The sequence below is a fragment of the Camelus dromedarius genome, chromosome 4 (genome assembly GCF_036321535.1).
Source record: "Camelus dromedarius isolate mCamDro1 chromosome 4, mCamDro1.pat, whole genome shotgun sequence".
NCBI lineage: Eukaryota > Metazoa > Chordata > Mammalia > Artiodactyla > Camelidae > Camelus > Camelus dromedarius.
This window is the reverse complement of record NC_087439.1, coordinates 18,107,920-18,125,686: the sequence shown is the minus strand read 5'-3', so window position 1 is coordinate 18,125,686 and position 17,767 is coordinate 18,107,920. Positions and strand designations below refer to the sequence as shown.

General features: G+C 38.1%; 1 protein-coding gene across 3 annotated transcripts in view; it reads left to right on the top strand.

The window, feature by feature from the left end:
• ZRANB3 (zinc finger RANBP2-type containing 3) overlaps positions 1-17,767 on the top strand; it is a 209,619-nt gene that overhangs the window by 153,241 nt on the left and 38,611 nt on the right. For all 3 annotated transcript variants that reach the window (XM_031451316.2, XM_010984029.3, XM_031451317.2), the window contains 4 exons: positions 5,477-5,596; positions 7,779-7,898; positions 9,875-10,054; positions 10,912-11,064. In XM_031451316.2, coding sequence (XP_031307176.2) covers positions 5,477-5,596; positions 7,779-7,898; positions 9,875-10,054; positions 10,912-11,064 — 573 coding nt within the window. The remainder of the gene's footprint in view (positions 1-5,476; positions 5,597-7,778; positions 7,899-9,874; positions 10,055-10,911; positions 11,065-17,767) is intronic.

Here is a 17,767-nt window from a genome sequence, read left to right as displayed (position 1 = left end):
AGACATTTCAAAAAATAGCAGTCCCTGAAACTTACTCCCCAGAGGCAACCACTTTCTATTTTTCAGCTGTTTTTTGTTTTTTGTTTTTTGTTTTTTGTTTTAAGGTTTACTTCAAATCCCTCAGCACTGTGTTTATCTTCCTTCTTGGTTTGTATTACTGCTTGCTTTGTAATTTTAGCTCTCATCAATTGGCTTCCCAACATAGAAGATGAAACTTTAGCTCTCTCACCCCTCGGCCCCACCCTCACACCCGCACCTTTCCTCATTCCCATTTTTCCTACAAAGTGATAGGTACGTAGAGTGATAGCTCGATAGATCCACAGATCGACAGATAGGTAGAGGTGAAGAGATAGATACTTAAAGTTTTACTAATTTTAAATAGCAATTTATACTACTTTTGGCTTGACTGATATTCACCATTATATTATTAGAATCATGTTTATAATATTTACAGGTTAACCAGGCAATATACTGTGGATATGTTTTCTTTCTTTTCCAACTCATTTTCAGTAATCCATCCTCATACTTCACCCTAGTTGGGGTTTTTTTGTGTTTTTTTTTTATTTTTTAATTGAAGTATTGTCAATTTCTGGTGTACAGCATAATGTTTCAGTCATACATACATATATTCCTTTTCATATTCTTTTTCATTAGAGGTTACTACAAGATATTGAATATAGTTCCCTGTGCTGTACAGTATAAACTTGTTGTTTATCTATTTTATATGTAGTTGTTAGTATCTGCAAATCTCTAACTCCCAATTTATCCCTTCCCAACCTCTTTCCCCCCTGGTAACTACAAGTTTATTTTCTATGTCTGTGAGTCTGTTTCTGTTTTGTAAATAAGTTCATTTGTGTCTCTTTTTTTAAGATTCTACATATAAGTGTTATCATATGGTGTTTTTCTTCCTCTTTCTGGCTGGTTTCACTTAGAATGACAATCTCCAGGTCCATTCATGTTGCTGCAAATGGCTAACGTAGTTATTTAATCTCCTCTAAGCATCATTAAACATTAGCATTTCATTAATTTTATCTTCTTTAAAAAACTTCCCCAGGAGCCTTTAATCAGCTGCAGTCTTAGCTGTTGCTCTTTGGGTTTGTTGCAGAGCTCTCCTCCAGGGTTTTTGTCTTTATTTCTCTGCTGTGCTGAATTTTCTCTTTTTTGATATTATTTTCTTTGTTCTTTTACTCCCTTGTCTTGCTGGACCACATTCTCTAGTAGCCTTACAAGAAAGGATACATTGGAGTTAAATTGTTTGAAACCCTGCATATTTGAAAATTCCTTTGCTCTACTTTTATATCTGATTTTTAACTTGTCTGTATATAAATTGTTAGTTAGAAATCATTTTCTCTTGGGATTTTCAGTATTGATGTTGAGATATCCAATGCCATTCACATTTTTTATTCTGTTTTGTTTCAGTGAAATCTTTCCCTTCCCTCTCTGGGAGCTTAGAGATCGGTTTCTTTGTTCCCAGTGTTATAAAATTTCATAATGATGGACCTTGCTCTGGGTCCATTTTCATCTATTGTGAAGGATCCTCAGTGGGCATTTTCTTTTTTTTTTTCTTTTTTTTTTTTTTTTTTTAATTTTCAAAACCTCCACACAAATGCAGGCTCTTCTGGGGATAGCCAGTTCTGATCTGGAATGACTTCCACCCACCCCGCAGCTTCACAGTATGACCTTCCCCTCTCTTCGTCTTTGCCTTGACCTTGCCTGCACTCGGAATCTGCCACGTCCTGTTGTTTCAGTCCAGCCTGAGACTCTGTTTAGGGGGCCCTGTTTGATTCTCCTCTAGCCATAGGCTTTATCTGCATCCCTGAGAAAAGCCAGGTCACTGATGACAGGCCTGGAGGAGGGGCTGTGGAGGCACACAGGATGGCACTGGAAACATAAGCATTCTTTGGTTTTTAGAAGAAAAAAATTAAGCATCTTTTGATAAAGTGGGAGATGAAAGCATTTACAAGAATAAAATCTAGCTCCATACTTATAACCATAACATGTCCACAAACAGACATGTCCCAGAGATGTCGAGACCTGGGAGGTTGATGCTGGGTTTTTTTGTTGACTGAAGCACCCGGGCACCCTGTTTCTTCTTCCTTTCAGTATAAGGGTCATGGCTACTTCCTTCTTTCTGGTAGGATATTTAAGCAGTGAGCTCAACTCTGGAGACAGATGGGGCAGGAGACACCGCCATACTACTGCAGGGGGTTTCTCAACCTCCCCAATCCACCACTAAACAAACCAGCACCCACAGACTCCCAGAAGGACCTCCAGTTGAGAGCCACTGTTCTGGCCTTTCCTGGAGTGGCATTCTAAGCCTGCCTGGTGTGAAGACCCAGTCCTCCCCAGCCAGGGGGGTTGTCTGGCTCCCTGTATTTAACTGCAGAACTCAGTCCTGTTCCCTACATTGTATCATCCCAGCATCTTGGGCTCCACTAGCCATGCTGGGGAAGAAGGCAAGTTGGGTGGAGTTACATCTAATCTCTGGGTACCCCCAGGGTGACACTAGGGCATCCACCACACCTGTCTGTGCCTGCTCCCTCCACCCCCTCCTCCCAGTTGGCACCTCTGAGCCACATTTAGGATCTGAGTAACAAGATCATCAACCAGTTCCTTCCACCCATCCCAGGAGGCACAATGCAGGTCAAGGCCAGACCTGGGGCAAGTCCTGAGGAAGAGGTAGGATTTACAGACAGATGGATGTATGGATGGACAGATGAGTAAGTCAGGCCATGGCAGAAGCTCCTGAGCACAGTGGTGTCCTGGTCCCGGGGCTGAGCATTCACTCAGTTTGGATGGTGAGTTCGTGCTGGGTGGCCTCCTTGATGTTCTGAAGCAGGTGGATTTCCCACTGCCTCACTCGCTCTGTCACAGGAGCAAGCTTCTTCAGGTCCTGTCGCCTCCTCCTGGCTGTGTTCAGGGTCCTGGGCATTCCCAAGTTTGGTAACCATCTCCTTGTCCTGGGGGCCTTGCCCTGCTGCTGCTTCTGCTGCTGCCTGATGGTCAAGACTGTCATGCACGGATCTTCTTTAGGAGCCCAGGGATCTGAGTAGGACCCTTGCTGTTCACTGGACACCTCAGAGGCCTGGATGGTGGAGAGCTGCCTCTTTCTGTCGGGGCCCATAGGGCTGAGCCCTGTCAGGGACGATGAGAGGTCCCAGGAGGAGTCTGTGGGCAGTGGGGACCCACCAGCAGGGCCCCCTTCCTGGTGGGAGGGGACATGGCCCTCTAGCTCCATGTGCCAGCTGAGGGTGGCTCCCTCCGGGGTGCTGTGTTTTGGGGCATTTCTCAAGGATGGCTGTCTGGTCACTGAAGAAAGGCTCTCATCTTCAGGGGAGCTCAACCCAGGAACTTGTGCCTGGTGCTCCATCCTGCTTCCCTGCTGGGGACTGGATGCCTTGGATAGCTGCTGTCAGTGGGCATTTTCCATTTTGGAAACTTACAGCTTTTAGTTCTGTAATACAGTCTTTATTTTTTTAAATTATTTTTTGTTTTCTCTATTGTTTTCTAGAACTTTTGTTATTTATATTTTGCCCTCATGGCTTGGCCTTCTAATTTTCTTATATTTTATGTTTTCTATGCCTTTTTCCTATCCACTCCCCAGAAGATTTCCTCAGCTTAGCAACCAGTGCATTTTTAATTTCTGCTGTTACATTTTTTAATTTCCAAGAGTACTCCCCCCTCCCCACTCTCCAGCTCTTCCTTTTTTTCTGTTCTTGTTTTAGAAATGTGATCTCTTCTAGTTTTTTTTTTTCCTCTCTACATAGTTGTTTTGTTCATATAGGTTGTTTAACAAATGTCTGATGATTCTTGGTTCTTTGCTTCTGTTTACAAGTAAGACATTAAACACTGACTAGAAAGTCTTCATGGATATGTCTTGTAAACTGTGGCCTTCAATAAAGAGTGATCTGATTGGGGTGTCTTGTTGAGAAACCGCAATTATCAGTACCTCTAGTCTTTTCTCTTTGGTCACATTTTCCAGGAAAGAATCATTTTCTGTGATTCTGCTCCCCTGCCTAGAGGGCATAAGCCTGTTTGTCTGTTTTGGGACCTGTGGGGATAAGAAGGTGGAGGGAGAGGAACAGTAACTTTCATCTCATCCCCATGATTTTTGCAGGATGACCAGCTGTCAGTGTAGGGTTCCTCTATCCAGATACCCTCTCCAGAAAATAAGTCTCTGTGTTTCTCTGCCAGGAAGGGTTGAGAAGTTACCTATTGTGTGGAATGGGTAGAGAAAGGATCTGAATCAGTGTTGCTCATAATCAGCTACTTAAATGTTCTTGCAGGCTATCCTCCTGCTTTAGCCTCACCCCTGTTCTCACTTCCAGAGGTGACATTTCCTCATCCCTTTTAGATCACTCCGTTTTAAACCCTGTACTTCTCAACCGTCTATACTGGCAGCTCAGGAACTGACAGGTTGGCAAATCAGTTACCAGGCATCTGTCTCCTTTTTAGCTTCCAAAGTTGTGTTGCTATTGATCCCTCTCCAGTTCTCTTTTTCTCTATACATTTTGCTGTCGTTTAAATATAGCACTGAGAAGGAATGGAGGGTAAATGTATTCAGTCTGCTGTCTTTTCCCAAAATGTCTAAGTAACTAGTTTTTAACAGTTAAGAGACACTATATTTAGGTTTTAAATTTAATTCATGCTATCTGCTTTAAATTTAACTCCTGTTTAATTCATCTTATGTTGATTTCTTACTCTTAATTGGTAACCTGGCCTCAAGTTAACTAAGAGAAGCCTATTCGGTATGAACCTTCTTGATTCTCTCCCTTCTACCTCACAATTTCTTTGTATTTTCCCCTGTTCTCTCAAAACTCCCTCCTGTGTTCCTAATCCCATCACTCCTCCTCTTCTGCAATCTTATCCATCCTAGAGAAGGTCCCTGCATTTTCCATTTTCCTTAGCCTCTCCACACCTTCAACAGCCTATTTGTAAATCTGCTTGAGTTTCTTAGTTAAAAAAAATAAATCAACCAACTTTCCTTAACCTTTTATCTTCAGCCCAACTTTCTTATTCTTTTTCAGTCTCTCTCCCACAAAAAGATAAAACGCTATTCATTTGATTTTTTTTTTATCTTTCCCTTTCTCCTTAACTCTATTCCACTTAGTCCTCTATATGAGCTTTGTCTGAGAATTACTTTCTAAACAAACCACCATCTCTTTGCTGGCCATAGCCTACTTGACTGCCTACTTTCCTTTGAAAGTCTTTTCTTGTCTCATTTTTTAAGTTCTAATTTTTGTCCTGTTCTTGTTTTACTTTTCAGTTTTTTCCCCCTCTCTTGCCCTTCTTCGTCCACATGCCCCTTATGTGTAGGATTCTACTTCCTTAGGCTACCTAGAGAACAAAGGAGCTAAAAGTTCACAGAAACTTACTGATTCTCAAGAAGTCTTTCTTGCTTTATTAAGAGAAAGTGACGTGATTTTTTTAGTAAACATTTTTATGACACTAATAAGGTTTAACTTTTAATATTTAGGCAGGTGCTGTAAAGGATTATATTAAGATGATGCTTCAGAATGATTCGCTTAAATTTCTGGTTTTTGCTCACCATTTAAGCATGCTCCAAGCTTGCACAGAAGCCGTCATAGAAAACAAGGTATGCTACCATTTGTCTGTGAAATACTTCTTAGACTGCATTTTTTAATATACTAAATGTCAATTGTATGTTTATAATTGAGCTTTTTTTGCCTTCTTTAGATAATGGTATATAAATTATTATAACATATTTTAGTACAAATTATATGAATAGTATATTTCTATTGTGTTGATAATATACTATTACACTTTCTCTTCAGTACCAGTCCTATAATTTTCCATTGATCCAATTAACTGGATTGATGAAAATATGCTGCCTCGATAGGCTATAATGTGAATTCTGTTTTTGTTACTGGATATACCATTTGAGATTGGCATAGGCAGTTAAAAGTTAAAATTTTTGTTTACCCACATGGTGGGTTTAGAATGTGGATGGTTTTGATGGGAAAGGAAGAATTAATTCAGCCAATCCTAGTGCCCAGCTGCAGTTGTACCTTTTAAACTTGCAGGCAGCTTGCTCTATAGCAGATGGCTATTGATAATTCGTATAGATGAGTTTGAAACATATGCCCAGGTGAGTCATACCAAACCCGCTGGCCTCACTGCATTCTCTCCAGTCCACCTTGTTCTCCAGCAGTTCCGTTGGTGACAGCATCCTACCACATTTTCCTCCAAAGTTTAAACCTGTCATCCCTCTGTATATGCTAAGGGCATCTAGAAATGCTCTGAACCGGGCAGAGAAATTTCTTGACAAACTGTGTGAGCTTAATATATGTGTAGCAGCAGAACCACTTGCCTGTGCAGGAAGATTTTTTTAAAAGGAGGAATGAAGCCCCATTTTTTTAAAACTCTGTATACTTTTTTCAAGCATTGGCTAATATGTTCATTAACATGACCAAAGAAGTAATTCTAATGTTTCCTTCATAGAAAGATTAATAATAATATAAAGTGCTGTATATTGAGAGGTGCTTTCTCATTCTCACATAGTATCTATAAAACACCTTCAAAGGAAGAGTAAATTAGTCTTAGAAATAGTTTTTAAATGATTGAACAATAACAGATTTTTAAATTCTGAATACATTATACCTTAAAACTACTGGAATCTATTCCAAGTCTGTCTCTTCTTACCAGTCCTGCTTTACTGGTATGTTCAGAATCCCATTTAGTGCCATTAAAAGGTAAAAATGTAGCTAGTCATGGTGTTCGAGGTTAATTTCTCCCAGAGTCTCCCTAGCCTGACAGTGTGTTTTCAAAGACCCTCAGAAGATTTTATAATCTCCCTCAATGGATACTGAATGGATCTCTGGTCAGTTTCTGTTTTGTGAAACATAGAACGTTGATAAGGGACATTGTATTTAATGATTAACTTGACTATCCCCTTATAAAACCGAACACTTGTATCTCTTAACTATGTAAGGCCACGTGTTCCATAAAAGTGCATATAAAAATGAGACACTTTGAAATTCAGAGCTTATCTTGTTTTTACGAAGTTGAGTAATAAGTTCTTTCTAACTCTTCTAACACACTATGATTGCTCCTTTTTTTTAACTCGAATCATTCTTCATAGACAGCACTGCTCAGTTTAGCACTTAATGTTTCCTCACTTTTTAAAAAAGTGTCTTGGTGTCTTGGTTGTCTACCTCAGTGGAGATGACCATGTTACATATTTCTTTTAAGTTTAATAATCTGAGAAAATAGAACTCACATGGTACATTAAAAAAGATGTTTTCCCAATTAATGTTGCAACATTTCAGAAATAAATGCACTACTCTTCATGAATACATGGGCCAAATCCTCTTCTTCCTTTCTCACATGTCTGACTTTATTTTCACGTTGGGATTAGTGATCCTGTAACTTTAAAATTAGTCTGATCCGTCATTTAAAGTTTGCACATCAGTTTGTATAGAATGTTACTGAAGACAACATGAGCATAATTCAGTAATGATTACAGAGCGCCTATTATTTACGTGGCATTGCGATTGGCACTGATGGTATGAAGATGAATTAGACAAATATCCCACCCTCAAGTAGCTTAGAAGATTTAAAAATGTGCAGTTGGTCTGAGAAACTGTTAAGAAATTTGGTTAAGATTCTTCTTGTGTACCATTTACCAACCTGTCATCTTTACCCATTTCTGTTTTATTGTGTGATACATAAAAAAGTAAGCTGTAAAATATATAAAATGAGGTAGGTGCATAGGAGCTTGTCTTAATTTTTACCATTTCCCTTGTTGTTGATGCTAGACGCGTTACGTTAGGATAGACGGAAGTGTTCCATCTTCAGAAAGAGTACATCTGGTTAATCAGTTTCAAAAGGATCCTGAGACTCGTGTGGCTATCCTAAGCATTCAGGCTGCTGGTCAGGTAAGAAATTTGAGGTCTAAATATGATAGTGAAATGTTGTTGAGAAAATATAAAGTGTATTCACCGTAACTCTAACTTTATATCTGGATATCTGGTGTGATAAACATGCATTCTTCTTTAGAGAGTGCTAGAAAGTGTAATGGAAGGGAGACCTCAATCTCTCTGGCCCAAATCTTCCTACATTTTCAAGGAAAGAATCTCCTAGAAGAGTATAGGTAATTTGATTGGAATACTTTTCCATGACCTTTTTCCTTCCTTTGAATTTGCAGAGAATTTTCTCATCCCTTTCTTACAGCACTTATCTTACTTGGTGGTTTTCACCAGAGTCTGTGAGGCAAGGTAGCTTGAGGGAAACAAGAACTCTTTTATCTTTCTGAACTTTCTGGTTTGTCCCTTAGAATTAGGTTTGTCTCTAAGTAAATGAAAATGTAAATTAAGAAACACTTAAGGTCTCATGTCACACTGATCAGAATGGCCATCATTGAAAAGTCCAAAAACAATAAATGCTGGAGAGGGTGTGGAGAAAAGGGAACCCTCCTACACTGTTGATGGGAATGTAATTTGGTGCAGCCATTATGGAAAACAGCCAGGTATGGAGATTCCTGAAAAAACTGAAAATAGACATACTGTATGATCCAGCAGTCCCACTCCTGGGCATATATCCATAGGAAACTCCAATTCAAAAAGATACATGCACCCTAATGTTCATAGCAGCACTGTTTATAATAGCTAAGACATGGAAGCAACCTAAATGTCCATCGACAGATAAGTGGATAAAGAATATATATTTATACACAGAATAAACACACACAAACAAACACACAATAGTGGAATATTACTCAGCTTTAAAAAAAAGAATAGAATAATGCCATTTGCAGCTACATGGATGGACCTAGAGATTATTATACTAAGTGAAGTAAATCAGACAGAGAAAGATAAATATATAATATCACTTATATGTAGAATCTAAAAAAAAACCATACAGATGAACTTATTTACAAAACAGAAGAAGACTCAGAGATGAAGGAAACAAATTTATCATTACCATCTGCTTGGGATTAGCAGATACAAACTACTGTATATAAAATTGATAAACAACCAGGTCCTAACATATAGCATAGGGAACTATATTCAGAATCTTCTAATAACCTACAACAAAAAAGAATGATGAAAAATATGTGTATGTGTTAGTCACATCTGACTCACTATGCTATACACCAGAAACTAACACAACATTGCAGATCAACTAGACTTCAATTAAAAAAATTTTAAATTAATTCTATGCATTTTTTGGACACATTTTTACTTTGAGGGGAAATAATTTCCATTATTTTTATATATTAATTATAAAACAAGAATTACTTAATACTTTTCACATCACATGATTTCAAACTGGTGTAAAATGCAATTGCACAAAAATGCAGTTGTGTTATATACTTTGAGATACAAGCCAGTAAACTTCAGAGTCTTTGGGATGAAACATGAGAAATTCCAAAGAAAGAAAACAGTATGACTAGAGACATAATTTTCTTCCTTTATAGAACAGCAGTATGAATTAAATAAATAGAGGATGTCACTGCTCTCTGCCTAGTTGCTATGGATACCATGTGTTAGAAATTATATTCTCATTTATAATGTATTTTATTAAATCTTCCAATGGTGATGTGAATCCAGTCTTCATCAGAGGATAAAGTGAATTTGTTTGTATATATATCCATCAAACTGACTTTTGAAATACTGAAATACCTTTTAAATGTGTTTTTTGTAGTTCACCTGGCTAACTTGCAATAAGCAATCTTTATTTGCCTTCCATGAATTAAATTATCTTAATTTGGCTTAAAGTGAAAGACTGATTTGTTTTTAATCCTTCAGTGTTCTCTTGTCCGTTCAGCGTATTCAGAAAGACTATTATATATTGCTCTATGTTAAATTCTCAGTTTATGTGCATCTCGGTCTCTTCACTTTATTTTGCCTAGGGTTTGACATTTACTGCTGCAACTCATGTCGTATTTGCTGAGTTGTACTGGGACCCTGGACATTTGAAACAAGCAGAAGACCGTGCTCACCGGATTGGACAGTGCAGCTCTGTGAATATTCACTACCTCATTGCAAGTGGGACTCTGGACACGCTTATGTGGGGAATGTTGAATCGCAAGGTAAAGCTTGAACTTAAACCAGGTTAGCAGCTGACGCATTATTACCCATAGCCTGCGTGAGTTAAGAGACTGAGTTTTTGTGTTTTCAGGCAAAGGACATCTAAGTGCAGTAAGACGTTGATGTTAATAGGGACCAACTCCAGCAAAGCCTTCAGTTGGTGGTACCCTACATGCTGTCCTCTGTCATAAGAGAGAGACATGAGTCTACATGCAGTCCTATTGTCTTCCAAGCCCTTCTTCCATCATTTTAGAGGCTGGGAGAGGATAAGCTATTAAGGAACCGTAATGCTTCCAAACCCCACGTCCTTTTTGTAAGCTAAGAATAAACACTTTCTCAGAAGGATTCTTGAGTTCCTGGCTGATTTTGGACAGAGAACAGCCTGTACCCAGATTCTAGAAAAGGTAGGAGGGATGTTGATTGCTCTGTCCACTCAGCTGTCTCTTCTCCCCCGCCGTGAGGGATGTCTATAGAAAGAACTTGACTAAGGCCTAGAGGATGCTTTTCAAGCACTGAGTATAGATACTCAAAATGGCCAATCGATATGTAGGTTCAATTTCAAAGTTTATAAATATTGGAATAAAAGTTTTTAGGAGAAAAGCAAATAGTCTAGCTTCTCTAGTTAGACCTTTTCCTCATTGGGCATAGCAATCACTGTCGTGGTAATTTGCTTGTCATTTTGAAGAATTGTATCACTAAAGCCCATGATATGTTTTTATTTGTTTGTTTGTTTTTTTAAACCCATGATACATTGAAACATAGATTGCTTGTGATTTAAAAGCAAAATCAAGTTACTACTTAGTCAATATCAGCTGTGAAATGAACTGTGGTAAAATTAATATACTTTTCCATCTTACAGACTCAGGTTACAGGGAGCACGCTGAATGGTAGGAAGGAAAAACTTCATGCTGAGGAGGGTGATAAGGAAAAATGGGATTTCCTGCAGTTTGCTGAAGCTTGGACTCCAAATGAAAGTTCTGAAGAGCTCAGGGATGAAATGTTATTCACTCACGTAAGATTATATGATGTATTCTTTTCTGTCTAATATCCTGAAACTATGACTTTATCATGTATTATCTTACATTGCAATTTTTAGTTGTTCGTGTTATTGAAAGGAGCCTCTGTATAAAGGTGGGAAACCTCTAAGAACCAAAAAATGTCATCGATAGGAGACTGCAACAGTGGCTTTATCTTCTACCAGTTAGAGGTCAGTGTGCACTGCTCCTTAGCAAAACAAGCTAAACAGAATCCAGCCTTCAGAAGAAAATGTGGGAGGCTATCTCTGTGACCCTGAGGGTGGGGAAAGATGTATTAAATCTGCCACAAAATGTAACATAAACAAGTCACATACTCTGTAAAGATATTTGCATTACAGTGGCCAAATATATAAAGAACTTATAGAATTCAGTTAGTAAAACAAACAAGCCAACAGAAAAATAGACACGCAATGTGAGCATCAGAGGAGACCTGAGTAGCCAAAACGCATGAAAAGAAACTCGCCTCACCAAAATGAGCCAGATTGTAAAGGTACCCTTTTCTCTTTACAATTAGTAAGTAATCCGTGGTGTGATACTTTGAGATCATGTGACTGTCCTGTTCCCAAAACTTTTCACCAGTGGTTTTAGCGTTTATTGGTCTTTGCTTGAATCAGCTTTGAAACAGTGGTTTTGCTAATTCCATCGTTGCATTTACATTTATTAGCTGGCATTGTTCTGTAAAGAAAAATTCATTTTAAAAAAATGACTGTGAATTTGGGGATTCTATTATTATTATTTAGTGTGTTATAATCTTTTACCTTTTTTGTTTTTTCTTTTTAAATCTGCCTAGTGGAAGCTCCTTTAAGCTGGCATGCTCTCTCTCTTTTCTATACAAGTCCCTATAATTCTCTTGAGTTCTTCCTTGCTTTCTGACAAACAGTGTGTTCCAGATGCTCCTTGTTTTTTTCTTTGTCCCTGACCTGGAAGTGAACATTTCTTTAAGGAACCTTGATCTCCTTTTCTGGGGAATGATGTTTAGAAATCCGAATTTTTTATTTGCTTCTGGCTTGTTTTCAATGTGTAGAGCTATATACACACTACATACACTTTTGCATATGAGTCAATCCATATGTATGTCTATGTCTGTCTCTATATATGTATGCATTTTTAAGTCATACGTTCGTTCATTCTAATACCTTCAGTTCAGATCCAGACCACCAAGTTCTTTTTCATCTTCTCCATATAGCGATACAAACTTAAGTATTTATATTTCCTTTATCCACTAGAAAGACCTCTGGTTCCTAACATCATCAGCATATTTACTCATTTGCTCTAACCTTCCATACATGTAAAATACTTTTAAAATAACTACACTAATACCACACTTCACACCTACTGGATTGGCAACAACGAAAACATTTGACAAACCCAAAATATTAGGAACATTTCATATACTAAACTCTCATATGTTGCTTGCTGGGGATATAAATTGTTTTAACTCCTTGGGAAAGCAGTTAGGCAGTATCTGGTAAAGTTGGAAATGACCTCCAACCAAACAGTTCCATTGCTAGGAATATAGTCTCATGCATGTATATAGGGATACAGGTACAAGGATGTGTATTGAAGCATTTTTTGAAGTGCAGAAAATTGGAAATGGCCAAAATGCCCATCAGTGGAAGAATGACTACACAAATTGTCATAAGATACTACTTAGAAGGTAGCATGAATGAACTAGGTTTATATGAATTAACATGATCGGATTTTGAAAACATAATCTTATTTTTTAAATGCACGACATCCACACAAATATTATGTATTTATGAATATATGTATAGTAATAATATATATAAACCTAGTTTGGAAGAATATGTATTAGAATTATAATACTTACTGCCTCTGGAAGAGGCAGATAATGGGTCTGGGGAAGGGTAGAAATGTGATACCATCTTCAGAAATAATTTAATTCTTTCATTTTAAAAAAGGGTCAGAAGTAAGTACTACAATATAGTATTTGTAAATTTTGAATGGTGGTTATGTGGATATTTGGTATATTATCTATACAATAACAGATGCTATTTGGAGGCCATATATAAACTGAATAAGAAATAATATATTAGAGGAGCCTTCAGTCATTCAAACTGTTTTCTTTTTCCTAGTCCTTTTGGGGCAGTATGGTGTGAGTGTTATTGGGAGTTTAATTTTAATTTTTGAAAGACTTGATCAGATATTATAGGAATGAAATTCAAGTTTGTACATGTTTTCTCATAATGCAAAATTTAAATATTAATGTAAAGCTTAGCTTCATAAAAAACAATGTTTTTTAATGTGGAATCTAACTAAATTTTTTATATATCCTATTTGGAGGGCTAGTACATTTTTTTCCCTGGGACAATAGAATGCCATTCTGTCACACTTGCTTAAAAAAAAAATAGTATTTTTTCCAAGACTTTTTTATTTTAAAGACGACTTTCCTTTTAGTAGTGTTTATTATATCATATTTTGGCCCATGAAAATTAACTGATATCCTAGGAATTTAAAAAATATATAACTAAAACTATACTTTGTAGCTGTTCTTTCTCTAAAATTCCCTATTAAACTATGTTTGAGTTCCTTTCTAAGTATTAAGAAGTTGAAACACATCTTCCCACATATATTCATGTTTATTGTTTTTAAGTGTATCTGAAGAAAAATGTATATCTGTGTACAAAGTTTACAAAAAGAATCCTAGTCACCCTTACCACCTGAGTTAGGTGTTTATCATTCATGGTCTAGTGTTACCTCACACAGATTTCTCACTGTTTGTCTTTATACACACATAGTTTTGTATCAGTTGGAATCATTCTGTGGAGACCATTTGTTTATTTTGCTTTGTTTGTATTTGTGGGTTTTGTTTTTTGACCAGGCTGTGAAGCATGTTTTAAATGACATTAGGTGAGCCTGCCACTCATCACTTTGTATGCCCTCCAGCTTCATGTGTTTTAAGAAATGTTCAGTTTGTAGAGAGGTCCTGAGGATATTCAACTAACATATTTCTCTTCTGAATGTTGCCAAAATGTCAGCATTTCCTATGGGAATTTTTCTATTTATACCAGCTTCTTTTGGATCCTCTTTAAAGCCAGTTTAAAAAAAAAACAAACCTTGTGTTGAGCATTTTTAGGATACTTCCAATTTTGTCTCTTAAACTTTACCAAATTAACCAACTTTGCCCATTGTCATCAAAAACTTGTTTAACTGAGGTGATGACAGTTCTCATTGGATGGTTTTTAATGGCTTATGAATATTTCTGTAGTGTCAGCATTTTAAGGAATGTTCCTTTTCTCCCTGTCCCAGCGCCCCGCTGCTGCAGCTGGAGGCTAAAGCTGGGGCAGAGAAGAGGGACCTTCCAAAGCCGGAAGAACAGACTGTGTTCTTAGTCAGCGATGACTCAGCCCAGGCCATCAGCTCTAGAGGAAGGGAGACCAAGGAGCAGAGGGAGGATGAACTGAGGCAGGAAGAGGCAGGAGCCCCCAGCACCCGGATCGCCAGTTCCCCATAGTCTTCTTAACCCTGTCAGCCCATCACATTCAAGACGCTGTGAACTCTATAAATAATTTTTTTTTCTAAGAAAACCAATAAGGGTGGTAAATTTGGCAAACTGGTCTTCAGTGACTTGGGTTTCAGGTGAATTGACTTTTAGCATATGGGCTTTTGACAAATTGGTTTTCCGTGAATTGACCTAGAGCTAATATTAGTATGATTCTGGGTCCTGGGGACAGGGAGACCTCAGGTTAGGAAGGAGTGGAGGAGAATGAGAGGATATTTTCCCGGACAGAATTGTTATATTAGTTTTGCTATTTCCTGCCTTCTTTCTCCCCTGGTGTTCATTGCCCTTCCGAATGGCATTATCTTTGTCTCCCTCCTCTCTTACTCAGAATTCTCTTTCTGTCACATAACTGAGCTAACCATTGGGATTGAAAAAACACATGTGGGGCAGGGTATATAGCTCAGTGGTAGAGTGCATGCCTAACATGCACGAGGTCCTGGATTCAATCCCCATTACCTCCATTTAAAAAACAAATTAAATAAAGAAAGAAAGAAACCTAATTCCTCCCCACTCCCCCCCTGCCCCCAGCAAGAAAAAAAGCCATATGGAACCAGGGCTAGTACTCTACCAGTATATACAGGTATAAGTGTACTGATTTTCAAATATTAAATATTTTAACATAATGGTTGGTGAATAGCCACTTCTTCAGTCCCTTCGCTGTACTCCCTCACCACACCTTCTGGACCTCCTCATGGTCCTGCAGCGCACGGCCTCTAGGACTCTGGTTAATGCCCCTGCTATAGCTGTTGTTAAGTATTTAAATAACACCTTGCTTGGAATTAATCCACACCAATGTGTGAGTCACAGTTCTTCACCCATCCTAGATAGTTAACATTTGTAAAAGAAATTACTTATTAGTGCAAGTGAAAATCAAATTGAAGTCCAGCTAAAATGAAAAGAAATAATTCCACTGCCATGAGGAAAGCCCCATTGGCTGCCCCTTCAGTAAGCAGTCCTGCCTGGGAGTCCATCACCAGGGTCACTGTATCAGATGCCATCCAGTTTCTCAAGCTTCTTCCTTTCTGCTGCGTCTGAATGTGCATGACTTCTAAGTACTCTTTTGGTTTTGCAGTGTTTTGATTTTCCTACATTGGCTTCTATGCAGTGATAAAGTAGGTTATCCCCAGATGGAAGGACAGAAAAGTCGAGCTGTATTAGTCCATATTGTCACTTCCAAGTAATTAAAGGCTGTTTCTGAATAAAATAGACTGAGTGGCATATCCAGATAGGAAGCCTCCCCTTCATTTTTCCTGCCATCATCCTACGGCTAACCCTTCCCTAACTCTGGCTGTGGGAAATTGGGCCTTTCCCTTAACCTCTTCAGGGCCTTCGCTCATCCTCCTTATGACCCTTAATGGATAATCAGCAGCAGCATTTATCCAGAGAGTTGAATCCCTAGGTGACTTCAGAGCTTGCTTTCGTTCATTCTATGTATATACTATAATGAGAAACTTGGTGCATAAGAGATTCATACATTGGCAGAAGAAAGGACTCTAACTTAATATGGGTAACAAGTCCAGCTCCCCCCAGGATAAGTCTCCTTTCTACTTGGTTTCCCTTCTCCAGATCTGACTAAGCCAGAGCTGCTTCCGTTGTCTTACGTCAGACAGGAGTCTTCTTCCATTTGGGAACAGAGCTCCAGATAGTTTTGTATTGTGGTCGCTGCTCTCCCTCACCAGCTGTTTTCATTTTGTGGGCTTTTCGTTCAATCTCTCTCAGTTTTCCTTTCTCCTGTTAGCCTCTCCCTGTCTTTCTAGTCATCCTTACCTGGCTTACCACTCATACCGCTACCTTTTCTCTCTCATAACCATCCTCAAGTCCCTGGTCTGCTGTCCTCAAGACCACCTAATGACATCCTTCACCCAAAGCAAACTTACATTTGAAACACCCAGATTTGCATTAAAAATGTATGGAATGATTATTGGTCTGCTAGAAAGAAATTGTGTGTAGTTGGGAAGGAGAATGTTTTAGCACAACTATGAAATTTTAAAATGATGTCCTCAAAATGCAAAAACAAACTTTACATTTTTAATTTAATGCTAACTTTACATGAAATGTTTGTTTTGTTGTGGGCTAAGAAGTACAAATAAGAAATTGCCTCATACATATAAAAAATAACTTTGTTTCCCACATATTGTCTACTTGATAAAATGGTAGCAGCAAAAAGAAAGTAGACTACGGGACTTGTGTATTCATGAAGTATAAATCATTCTTATCCAAAGTCTCTTGTTTCTCAGTGTGCTAAAGCACTGGTTTCTCGAAGATAAAACATCTTAAATTAGAATAGTTATTTAATATATGTTTTAGAATTTTAACCATTCTGTAAACATTATGTAATTAGTTTGCATAACAGCCTAATAAGGACAAGGGGTGGCCTCATTTTATGGATAGAGACATACAGACGTGTCTGTTATAGCTTACATCACACAGCACTATTAGACACTTGTCTTGTTTACCTTTATGACTTCAATTTACTCAGTAAAAATAATTAACATGTATTGAGTATTCCATGTAGCCACTGTGCCAAGCCCTTAACACTCATGACCTTATTAAACCTTCACAGCCACACCATGAGGCAGATACTGTTACCATGTCCCACTGACACTCAGAAAGTGAGTGTCAATAGGACACTTAAGCTTAAGCAATGTGCCCAAGTTCAGACAGCCAGTAAGCAGCAGACCTGGGATTTGAACTCAGGCCTTTCTGATCCAAAATCTACCTTTATAACCCTGCCAAACTATACTAGTTACATTAGAGTTAGCACACTCTATTTTTTTATAGAATGAAAAGTCCTCAGTTTTCTATGGAATGAAAAGAACCCTGAAACACTTCACTTTGGTTAGCCAGTGTTTATAGGGTGTATACTACATACAGGGCATTCAAAGATTGTTATATAAACATTTATTAAGATTATATGAAATGCAAATCAAAACCGCAATGAGATACACTTTACATCCACTAGAATGATTAAAATTTAAAAGACAGACAACATGTATTGGCACAGATATAGAGAAATTGGAACACTCATACATCACTTGTAGGAATGGAAAATGGTGCAGCCATTTTGAAAAACAGTCTGGCAGTTCCTTAAAATGTTAAACACAGACTTACCAGGGGGAGGAGGGCATAGCTCAGTGGTAGAGCACATGCTTAGC